This window comes from Sinocyclocheilus grahami, unplaced genomic scaffold, assembly GCF_001515645.1.
Source record: "Sinocyclocheilus grahami isolate Dianchi unplaced genomic scaffold, SAMN03320097.WGS_v1.1 scaffold168.1, whole genome shotgun sequence".
NCBI lineage: Eukaryota > Metazoa > Chordata > Actinopteri > Cypriniformes > Cyprinidae > Sinocyclocheilus > Sinocyclocheilus grahami.
Genome location: NW_015505347.1, coordinates 759,826 through 772,085, shown reverse-complemented (window position 1 = coordinate 772,085; position 12,260 = coordinate 759,826). Strand labels below are relative to the sequence as shown.

Sequence of the window (12,260 nt, the reverse complement as noted above, 5' to 3'; positions counted from 1 at the left end):
CTTCACGGCTGATGTGCCAAATTACACTGTAAAATCAAGCTATAGCAACCAACATGTAAGTAAAACAAGAACATAAGACAGAAATGTTTAACCAGACGGCAAAACAAATTTATAATGCCTGACAAATCACGTGTTTAATCGATCTCTCCAGTGCGCGTGATTACTGTGACGTCACTGGTGATCCAGATATAACGGGCTCTAGGACCCCGCGAACTCCTTCCTGCTGACGGGCCTCTGCGGCGTCTGAAGACCGAGACGGCGGAGCGGAGCAGGCCGGTGCCGGTGCCGGGGAGGGTCAGGACGGGGAGAGACGCGGAGGGAAGACGGGCAGCGCGCGACCACCGGAGGGTTCAGGCCCGGGGCTGCATGGCGAAACGGGTAATTAACACAGATATACACACACCGAGCTTCTCTCTGACATATGAGGAGGAGGATGATGATGATGAAGATGATGAAGAAGATGGTGGTGGTGAAGATGATGATTTCAGATCTGCGCAGATGTGCATTGCAAAATCCAGCAGCTGCTGCCTTAAAAGAGTTCTCCTTCTGTCCGCTCGCCTGAGTTCATATGACATGTTAATTCAGTTCATGTGTGAATGAAGCGAGCTGAAGTCTGGCAACCGGCATTACACTTCATCGTCAGGGTTCAATGCAATATCTATCAATAACTTTGACTTGATCTCAACTTAGAGTGTAAATGTTCCTCTTACGTGACAAACGAAGGTTAAAAATAACTAAGGAAAAAAAGCTCTTCCGGTTGATCTTGAGATGTTAATTCATGTGAGGCCTCTTTCAGGATTATTTGTGCAGATGTCATTATAGCAAAATATGTTATAGTCATTGGTTTTGGATGTTAATGAGGTTTTAAATATTTCTAAAATATATTTTAGAAAGCATGAAAGCTCTTGACCTATGTTAGTGTATTAGGCTCATGGTGTCTCCACTGTAGCCTATTATATTAACTGTAATTAAATATGCGTTTTTGAGTTTGTGTTTATTCATGAAGGTCTGTCCGCTCTAAGCACACATGTGTCAGGTGTCATGGGCTTCACTGCTTGTGATCACTCATGCAACTTTATGAACACCTTGAGCGCTTTCTAAATGCTCAGAAATATATAAATAAATATTACAGCAAAGGAGAACGAAAAAAAAAATCTTAAAAAAAAATTAGAAAGCATGCTGGTAGTAAAAACATTATCTGGAGAACATTTAATATCAAGGACTTTGTCGTCTCCAAAGAGTGAAATACAGTGAAAGATTCGTTTTTTCATAAGAAGAAGATTCTGTGCTGAACCTGAAGGTGTTGCAAAAACTTTATTCTGGATTTTCCCTTTCATTTCTTCTACTTGCTCATTGTTTAACATCAGAAACGCCCTATTGTGTGTTTAGATGGATCTAAAATAGTGGCCAGGCCGAATTTCCTTTTCCTAATGGCTCATTGTGTGTTTAAAAAATACTTCAGTTCCATTTAATAGATGTAATTAATTAATCAAATCTGGCGAACATCATATTGTAGTTTATCAACACCCTTTTTTTTTCTCAAATCTGATTTTATGTGAATAAGATGACAGCAAACTCATTTCGCTCTTCATCAGTAAAGCTCTTCATTTGACTGGTGTTCTAATGATATGTCGGAGCTTTTTAAATGAGATTATGTGAAAATGAATGAGATGTTATAAATAAATGAGAAATGCGCTTGTTTTTCCAGAGCGTCGTGGGATTGACGCGACGCGACGCGGCCGCGTTATAAAGCGCAAAGACAAACTGGCAGGGACTCAAACGCCCGCCATGTTACAGACTTTCCACATTAAACCACAAACTGGCTGCTGTTTGTCTTCTGTCGACACAAATCAAGTCTTTTTTACGAACTGTCGTGATTTGATAAGACAATCTTGGCTCATTTATACCAGGAGATAATGAGGGAAACATGATAGATAGCACTCTTGTGTTTCCTCTTGTGCTCTTATACAAGATATGTCGCCTTTCATAGATTTTGCCAGAATATAAGTCATCAGATTTCCTACAACCTTGCACTATTAATGTATAAATGTCCATTTTACTCCAGAAATAAATTAATAGGGTCGTTGTTGTGTTTGGTTTCGCAGGGAGAAGGAGGATTTGATGGTCTGAAGGTGGATCAGTTTCATCGCCACAAAAGTCCCTCAGCATTTTAATGTTTTATTTCATTTGCGTTGATTTCAAATGCATCGATCAGGCCTGTAGTGTGTTTTTGTTTCATCATGCCTCTTGATCTGGACTGTGACGCAGCGGCGAACAAAACGGTAAGAGCCATTCGTTTCGTCACTGGTGTGTGTGTGTGTGTGTGTGTGTGTGAGAGAGAGTGTGTGTGTGTGTGTGTGTGTGTGTGTGTGTGTGCGTGCGTGTGTGTGTGAGAGAGAGTGAGTGTGTGTGTGTGTGTGTGCTGGGGAACCGAGTGGAAGCCGCCAGACACGGGCAAAGTGAGAAGGACAAACCAGGCTGCGAGTAAAACACCTTTTTACAGCGTCTACGAGGTCTAAAAGAGACAAAACTACAACGCTCCAGTTAGTAGGCTATATTCAGCCAAGCGCGCGCTTGCACTGTATGCACTGTATGCACTAGTGTTGGGTGGGTCGTTCTTCAACGATTCGTTCATTTTGAACGGATCTTTATTGTGACTCGGGAAGAACGAGTCGTCTCGGGGAGTGATTCGTTCAGTCGCGCATGCGCAACATCCTATAGGTTCTGTACTGGAATTAGTCAAGTAGTTCACCTGTTTCGAGTCTTCGGGTTTTTCCCCGAGTCGTTCGTTCATCACGAGACAGGCCCATAAGCCCAAACCCCAAGACTTGTCAGATAAGAGGTGAGGTGAGCTAATCATAGACTGAAGATCCAGGTAAACAATGAATTAATCTTTTCTGTTTCTTACAGCAGTTTTGTATTGTTTGTAGTGTGATCAACGTTTGCGTAAGTAGTTGACGTATTAGGGAAGTAACACGTAACAATTTAATTATATTTTGCTAAAATGAACGAAATGACTCGAAAAAAGATTAGTTCATTTTGCTGAACGAGACTCAAAGGTCCGAGTCAGTAAAATGATCCGAACTTCCCATCACTAGTATGCACGTTGGTTAATCCGATTTCGTTAAATATGACGCAACGTTCTACATTTGACGCGTCACTGATATACAGCGTAGATATGGCTTTGCAGTAAAATTGTTGTTGAAAATTGTTTAAAAGAAAATTAACCATGGTTTTACTACAAATTAAGTAAAAAAAACATGGTTACTATAGTAAAACCATGGTAGCCACAAATTAACCATGGTTTTGCTACACTAACCATAGTTTAACCATGGTATTTGTAGTAAAACTGTGGTTATACAAATGGTAATCAATACGGCAAAAAAAAAAAAACTTTACTACACTTTTACTACAATAAAACCATGGTTAATTTTCATGAATGCTCTCTTAATTCTCCAGAAAGTTGTTATATTAGTATATCTTGTTTTTATCGTGTATGTAAGCGGCAAAACAATCAATGAAGCGTTTGTCGATTATGGAGCCTTTTTTGCGCAACGCTCGCTTGTAGAATAAATGTGGTGTTAATAAACACAAAACGATGCTTGGAATTTGTTAAACAATAACAAAAAGGAAATGCCCTTATAATAGAGAATATGTTAAAAGCTTTCCCATCTCATTAGATACACATTTACAGTGGTGTGAAAAAGTGTTGGCCCCCTTCCTGATTTCTTATTTTTTTGCATGTTTGTCACGCTTTAATGTTTCAGATCATCAAACTAATTTAAATATTAGTCAAAGATAACACAAGTAAACACAACATGCAGTTTTTAAATGAAGGTTTTTATTATTAAGGGAAAACAAAATCCAAAACTACATGGCCCTGTGTGAAGAAGTGTTTGCCCCCCTGTTAAAACTGTGGTTTATCACACCTGAGTTCAATTTCTCTAGCCACACCCAGGCCTGATTACTGCCACACCTGTTCGCAATCAAGAAATCTCTTAAATAGGACCTGCCTGACAAAGTGAAGTAGACCAAAAGATCCTCAAAAGCTAGACATCATGCCGAGATCCAAAGAAATTCAGAAACAAATGAGAAAAAGTAATTGAGATCTATCAGTCTGAAAAAGGTTATAAAGCCATTTCTAAGCTTTGGGACTCCAGCGAACCACAGTGAGAGCCATTATTCACAAATGGCAAAAACATGGAACAGTGGAGAACCTTCCCAGGAGTGGCCAGCCGACCAAAATTACCCCAAGAGCACAGCGACGACTCATCCAAGAGGTCACAAAAGACCCCACAACAACATCCAAAGAACTGCAGGCCTCACTTGCCCCAGTTAAGGTCAGTGTTCATGACTCCACCATAAGAAAGAGACTGGGCAAAAATGGTCCAAGACAAAAACCACTGCTGAGCAAAAAGAACATAAAGGCTCGTCTCAGTTTTGCCAGAAAACATCTTGATGATCCCCAAGACTTTTGGGAAAATACTCTGTGGACTGACGAGACAAAAGTTGAACTTTTTGGAAGGTGTGTGTGCCATTACGTCTGGCGTAAAAGTAACACTGCATTTCAGAAAAAAGATACCAACAGTAAAAATAGGTTGGTGGTAGTGTGATGGTCTGGGGCTGTTTTGCTGCTTCAGGACCTGGAAGACTTGCTGTGATAAATGGAACCATGAATTCTGCTGTTTACTCAAAAAATCCTGAAGGAGAATGTCCGGCCATCAGTTCGTGACCTCAAGCTGAAGCGAACTTGGGTTCTGCAGCAGGACAATGATCCAAAACACACCAGCAAGTCCACCTCTGAATGGCTGAAGAAAAACAAAATGAAGACTTTGGAGTGGCCTAGTCAAAGTCCTGACCTGAATCCTATTGAGATGCTGTGGCATGACCTTAAAAAGGCGGTTCATGCTCGAAAACCCTCCAATGTGGCTGAATTACAACAATTCTGCATAGATGAGTGGACCAAAATTCCTCCACAGCGCTGTAACAGACTCATTGCAAGTTATCGCAAACGCTTGATTGCAGTTGTTGCTGCTAAGGGTGGCCCAACCAGTTATTAGGTTTAGGGGGCAAACACTTTTTCACACAGGGCCATGTAGTTTTGGATTTTGTTTTCCATTAATAATAAAAACCGTCATTTAAAAACTGCATGTTGTTATATTTTACTAATATTTAAATTTGTTTGATAATCTGAAACATTAAAGTGTGACACACATGCAAAAAAATAAGAAATCAGGAAGGGGGCCAACACTTTTTCACACCACTGTACGTGTAAATAAGATGAGTAAGTTTTACCAGAATGCCGTGGTATGAACGCTTTGCGCAAGTAGCCTACGTGAACACAAACGCTTGCTACGCAATCTAAGTAGGCGTTTCATTCTCACAATTGCCACAAGGGGGCCAAAATTAGCTTAAATTAGCATTTTTACCATTCTTTTTCAGATCACACTTAAATAATTAGGCTATGCACAGTATTTATGTCCATTATGTCTGTGTTTGAATGTTAGTGCAAAATGTTTTTAGCCTAAAAGCGACAAAAACAGCAACGCTTATAAGATAACTTATATTAAGAAAGATATGTTACTCATGTGTTATAACTGTACCTTAAGCTGTAAGGCTAGTTATGTATGCCGAGTTGCAATAATCGAATATTATGGCTTTAATTTGATGTTATTGTAGCATTTTTTGTGTTATACCTGTATAGGGCCCTGTGATGACAGAACTAACCCATTTAAACAAATAAAATCTCACCTCTGTGCTAGTCAAATGTTCTCTTTAACTGAAATGGCCCATCTTTGGAATCAGTTGGCGAAATAACCACATGGATGATTAGGGAATCTCATTAAAATCACGGATGAGCATTAACCTGGAACCCGTCAGAGAGAGAGAGATTTTACCGTCCTACTGACCTCAGGAATCTCGAGAGAACCGCCGCAGTGTCATTGAGGTTACGACTGTGGGTGTGTAGGAACGCTCTAGTAACTCTCCGTAACTCTTCATTTTCCTGCTCCGCTCCTCTTACAGTTTAATGGCCATTCAGTTATTATAAATCTGTTTTCAGCTGTTGGAGCAGCACACAGCCTCGGTAGTTTATGTACACTGGTCTTACAGTGTTCAGAAAGCCTTGTCTAACTGATTTATAGAGCTCGAAGTCATGTGAGGTGAGGCATGTGGTAGATTTTCATGTAATATTGTAGGTGAATTGGTTTTACAGTGTATTTTGCAGGGAAGAGAGCCAGTTTACACCTAAATCTAGTGATCTAGTGATGATGATATGAGCTATTTCCAGTCTAAAAATCTGTGTACTGAAAGAAGCATTTTATTACAGTATGTGTTGGGGTGTGAGCTGGTTAACTGTAGTGTTTTCATTGGTTTTTATTAACTTTGCACCAACTTTGGTCTGTTGAGCAGGTGAATCAGTTACTAGAGCTTTAGTAATCGATCTTGAGCAGGGCAAAAGGTGTGTTTGAGATCTCGGATGTGTGTGTTGTTTGTACTCATTCAGATGCCCTCCGTGAACCCGGCTGAAGTTATTTATTGGCTGATATAGTATTTATGGCAGTGATCAGATCAGTGTTTGCTTTGGCAGAGAAAATCGACCCATTTAAATGCTCGTGCTTGCATACAGGAGCACACACATTCAACACATGTCCTGGATGTGCTTTATTCTAACTGAAAAAATGTTTGAAAACAAATGTTACTAATGTAAAACTCAATATGAATTCATAAGTAGCCATATTTGTGTTCATATACATGTTTTTGGTGGTATATTTTGGTGGAATTTCAATGGAGGATTTGAAAAAGATTGGGAATTATTTTAATTATAATACTTAGATTTTTTTAAATAAAACAAATATACATTTTTAAATATTATAATATATTTGAATATATTATAATATATTTAAATTATGTTTAATGTTATATTTTTATTGATTTAAATTGGTGCCTATAGGACAGTGTGCAGGTGTATTTTCTTCAGTCATATCAGCCTTTATATATATGTGTGTGATTCTACCTGGAGATGGAGAGCAGAGTGTGTGGAAGAGAGCGAGAGAGAGATATTGAGAGAGAGGTGCTGGACCCAACAGACTCGTTACACCAGGGAACTTCCTCCTGTTCTCGGCCCAGTCTGGTTGCTTGGCAACAGCAGTGGCCCAAAATAACCCACTGATGACCGAAATAATCTGGAGATGACAAAAGCAGACACAAAATGTCTCCGCGCTCTGATGTTCTGATGTAATATTCTGCTATACTGTTAACCGCTGACATACTGAGTCATGTGTTTATACTGTACTCTTACAATACAACCAACCCACGACAATTAGAACTAATTATCATATTAGTACAATTACTACCATGTTTAGCTCTGTATTATTATAAGGCACTGCAATAAATCATACGATACTTAATTATGCTATTTCTGTGATTTATATATGTGTGTGTATATACTGTATATTCTTTATATATTATTCAAGATTCTGTTTGTTTTGAAATGACTCTTGATCAACTTTTTTTTAAAGTACTTTTTAAAATAATTACTAATTATTAATAAATCAAAACAATTGTATGTTAAAATGATTAACTAATTATATATAAAATAATTACAAAATATAAATATAATCAAAAATACAGTAAAAACTACTGTACACTGTGAATTGCGATTATACATTACCGTTCAAAAGTTTAGGGTCGGTAGGATTTAAAAAATGTTTTTGAATAAAGTATTTTCTGCTTACCAAGGCTGCGTTTATTTGATCACAACTACAGTAAAAACTGTAATATTGTGAAATATTATTCAATTTAAAATAACTGTCTATTGTAAAATTCTGTTTATTCCTGTGATGCAGAGCTGAATTTTCAGCATCATTACTCCAGTCTTCAGTGTCACACGATCCTTCAGAAATCACTCTAATATGCTGATCTGCTGCTCAAGAAACATTTCTGATTATTATCAGTGTTGAAAACAGTTACAAAGTTATTGTAAATTGTTCTCAGGATTCTTTGCTGACTAGAAAGTACAAAAGAACAGCATTTATTTGAATAAAAATCTTTTGTACTATTATAAATACTACAATTGTAGTCTTTCCTCCGATATATTTGGTATTTAGCTGACATTAGTCTTTAGACTGTGGTTACGGTTCATCGCGTCTCTCTTGATTGAGGCTGAAGTCTTTGATTGGTCCATTACGCTCCACTGACCCACTGAAATATCAGTCGACTAATATGATGCAACCCAGATGAGTGGAGTTCATGTCACGTTCATTGGTGGTTTTCGTATCTCTAATGGACTTGAGGTTAATGTTTAATGACGATTAACATCCATTCAGGCAGTTTCACACACGCTCGTTTGCAGAAATACTCCCCTGGTGACCCCTGACCTGTGGGGACTGATTAAACTTCATGTTGTTTCAAAGGTTACGACAGAACGATTTATGAGAGAGACAGGAGAGTTCATGAATTAGATCTGCACAATGTGTGTTGTGGCTTCATGGTTGTGTGTGATAACACTAGCGGATAAATAACATTAGTGGGCACATGGTTGCCGGGATTGTTGCCAGGGAAATGACCTCATGGTTTTGTTCGGGAGAGCAGCATCATGACCTGCTGGAGACAGTTGCTAAGCAGCATTTCACCTTAGTAACCGCTCTCATCCGACTGGATCCCCTCTGAGAGAGTCCAGACGGATCATCTCTGCACACGCGCACGTGTGTGGGTGTGAATTTGTGACTGGAAAATATGCTCCTTAAGGTCCTTAAATGTATTTTATTTTATTTTGTTTAATTTAATTCTATTATACACTCATAGATCAAAGTCCTATGATCCTTCCCATTTCTTTTCTTTTCATAGATTAAAGTCCTTCAAATTAAAAATCCGTTTTTTATTTTATTTAGTTTTATTTTATGCTAATTTATGCTTCAAATTATAATTCCTTTATTTTATTAATTTATTTTTATTATACACTCAGATCTAAGTCCTTCAAATTAAAATTCCTTTTAGTCATTCCTTTTAGAGAATTGTTTTCTTTTTTATTATAATTTTTTATTTATTTAATTTTATTTTATTAAAGTCTTTCAAATTAAAATTGTTTAATTAATTTTATTATAAGTTTTTCAAAGTAAAATTCCTTTTACACTCATAGATCAAAGTCCTTTATTAAAAATCTATTTTATTTTATGCTAATTTATGCTACAAATTAAAATTCCTTTATTTTATTTTATTATACACTCATAGATCTAAGTCCTTCAGATTAAAATTCCTTTTAGTCATTCCTTTTAGAGAATTTTTTTTCCTTTTTATTATTATTTTTTTTATTTTATTTTATTTTATTAAAGTCTTTCAAATTAAAATTATTTTATTATAAGTTCTTCAAAGTAAAATTCCTTTTTTTATTTTATTATTTTACACTTGTTGATTATGTTGCGCAGAGGAAAAAAAATGTGGAACTACATTCAGAAATAAATGAGTGATCAAAGGAAAATATTTAGGAGGAGTTTAGCATTTCCTTAAACATTTTCCATTTGCCCACCAATTTATTTCATTTATTTGCCTACTTTCATCACATGTCTAATTATTTATTTATGTATTTAAACAAGAATACATGTATTTATGCACACATTTATTTATTTATTTATTTGTGTATTTATTTATTTATTGTTTTTGCAGGTTTCGTCCTCCATAGTTAATAAAAGTTCTTAAAATTAAAATTTTAAAATGATTTTGTTTCTAATAATATTTATTCATTTTTATCATATTCTTTTATTTATTATATGGGTATGATATATGTATAATATTGTATAACTTAAATTATATGAAAATTATAAAAAATCACATTAAGTTAATTGTATTTAATTCTGCTGATTTTTGTCATTGGTAGGTGCTTGTTTGCTGAAAAATAGGTCAAACTTTTTTTTTTTATAGAGAGAATATTTTAGAGAATGAATATCTTCTTGTATAGAGGAGTTTTGATTATCTCAGATTACAGCTTCAAATGAAAGAGAAAAGAGAGTGTAAGTGTGTGTGTGTTTGTTGTATTTCTGATGTGTTTGTGTGTTTGTTTGTTTTAGAGTCCAGAGGCGGAACAGGAAGTGTGTGAGGTCACGCATGAAGAGAGAGTGACGGACACACCAACACGAAGAGTCGGACGACCCGCTCGTAAACGTAAAGCACCAGGAGTGAGTACATACGTCATACGCACATACTGTGTGCACAGCTACGGCTCACACGTGAACACAGCTTTAGAAAGCATGCGTGTTCAGTGGATAAACAATATATTTGCATTGCATGTTCATTGCCTTGTCTTCTGTATGGCAGTAGTTCTTTGGCGTGCTTGTGAGCTGATTTGAATGTCTGTGAGCCATGATTGAAAAATGAGCAGCTGATCAAATACTGCATGAGATACCAGCTTCAGCCCCGTGTCTGTGCTCTTCATGTGCTGATTTAAACAGAGACAGTTCAGCCAAAAATTAAAATCCTGTCATTTACTCACCCTCATGTCATTCCAAACCTGCATGTTGTTATTTTTTCTCCATGGAGAAGTCTTTTCGAAGCTAGAATTCTAAAGTTTGGGTCTGTAAGATTTTTTTATTTAAGAAATGAATACTTTTATTCAGCAAGCACACATTAAATTGATCAAAAGTCACAGTAACATTACATATGCATATGACATTTATAATGTTACAAAAGATTTCTATTTCAAATAAATGCTGTTATTTTGAAGTTTCCATTCATCAAAGAGTCCAGGGAATCTATCACTGTTTCCACAAAAGTGCACAACTGTTTTCAACATTGATAATAATCAGAAATGTTTCTTGAGCAGCAAATCAGCATATTAGAATGATTTCTGAAGGAACATGTGACACTGAAGACTGGAGTAATGATGCTGAAAATTCAGCTTTACATCACAGAAATTAATTACATTTTAAAATATTATTCAAAAAGAAAACAGCCATTTTAAATTGTAAAAATATTCCACAATATTACAATTTTTACTGTATTTTTTTGATCAAATAAATGTTGCCTTAGTGAGCAAAAACAATAAAAATTCTTACCATTTACTTTTAGGCCATGTCCACACGTACACGGGTATTTTTATAAACTGAGTTTTTCCCCCTTCCGTTTAAAAAAAAAAAAATCTCCGTCCACATGAAAACGCAAACGCATGCTATGAAGCACTGTCAGGTCACCAACAGGTGGCGATATAATCTCAACCGTAAAGCCATGTTGGCCAATCAGAAGCCTGAAAAAGTTTCCAGTAGGCGGAGATAACAGCACAGGCTCCGACGTCACAAGCCAAAAACTCCGCTTTCGCTGTCTACACGACACTGCAACCTGAGTTTTTGAAAATCTTCACCCTGGCAGGCGTTTTCAAAAATGTTTGGTTTCAGTGAACTGGTGCTGCGTTTGCGTAATTTGCATATGTAACTTGAATCGAAATTACTAAAGATTCTCAGAATGTTCACCGCTCAGGATTTACTTTCATGTGGTGTGATGCTCTGTGTATTATCCCGCTCTATCCGTGTGCGCTCTCCGCTTAGTCGCTCCACTCATATACCGTTCATGCTCATCGGAACAGCAAAGTCCAAAAATCGAGCTGACAGGAAACATCTATGTAATACAGTTCTGTTTGCAATAGCCCTAATGTGCTGTAACAAGGTGTGGTAAATGGGCAACTCTAGTAACACTGCCCTCTCATTCATTGATCTGCTAACCGTTATGCTCATGTGTCCTCTGATGATAATAATAGCTTTCTAGGATTAAACATTATTTGGATAATTGGTAAAAAAAAGAAAATCTCTTAATAGCCCTACTGTGTGTTAGACCTACCCGAAAAACTAAAAAGCAATTTATTTAATTTGTAGGCCTATCGTGATTTTTTTTATTTGTGCTATCATTAGTAATTTCTTTATTTGTTCTTATTTTATTATTAACTGCTTAGCCTCCTTTCATTTTTTATTCAATTCAAAGTTTTAAATCAAGCCATCTCGTGCTACTGCAACAATTACCCAGCTGTAAAATCAAAAAAACACTGAGTGAGCAAAACTTGGTTTAATTAACTAGCTAACTAGCTATCTCACAATGTTTACATATGAATAAATGCCTACATTAAAATCTGTCATATAAATTGGTCTCTAATTAGCCTATTTCTTCACTGTTGTACCGAATATCTATACTTTTCAAATTATCATATCAAAGTTAGAAATTCAAATATTGTGACAAAATTTATTTTGTAGGGCGCCACAAATTTGTTAAAATTTCCAAAG

General features: G+C 36.5%; 1 protein-coding gene across 3 annotated transcripts in view; it reads left to right on the top strand.

The window, feature by feature from the left end:
- Positions 1-233: 233 nt before the first annotated feature.
- The window catches only part of dnmt3aa (DNA (cytosine-5-)-methyltransferase 3 alpha a), a 58,345-nt gene continuing 46,318 nt past the window's right edge, over positions 234-12,260 (top strand). For 2 of the 3 annotated variants that reach the window (XM_016282906.1, XM_016282905.1), the window contains exons 1-3: positions 234-378; positions 2,106-2,282; positions 10,065-10,172. In XM_016282906.1, the coding sequence (XP_016138392.1) occupies positions 2,241-2,282; positions 10,065-10,172 (150 nt within the window). In that variant the 5' untranslated portion in view covers positions 234-378; positions 2,106-2,240. The remainder of the gene's footprint in view (positions 379-2,105; positions 2,283-10,064; positions 10,173-12,260) is intronic. The other variant, XM_016282907.1, reaches the window with a different exon arrangement.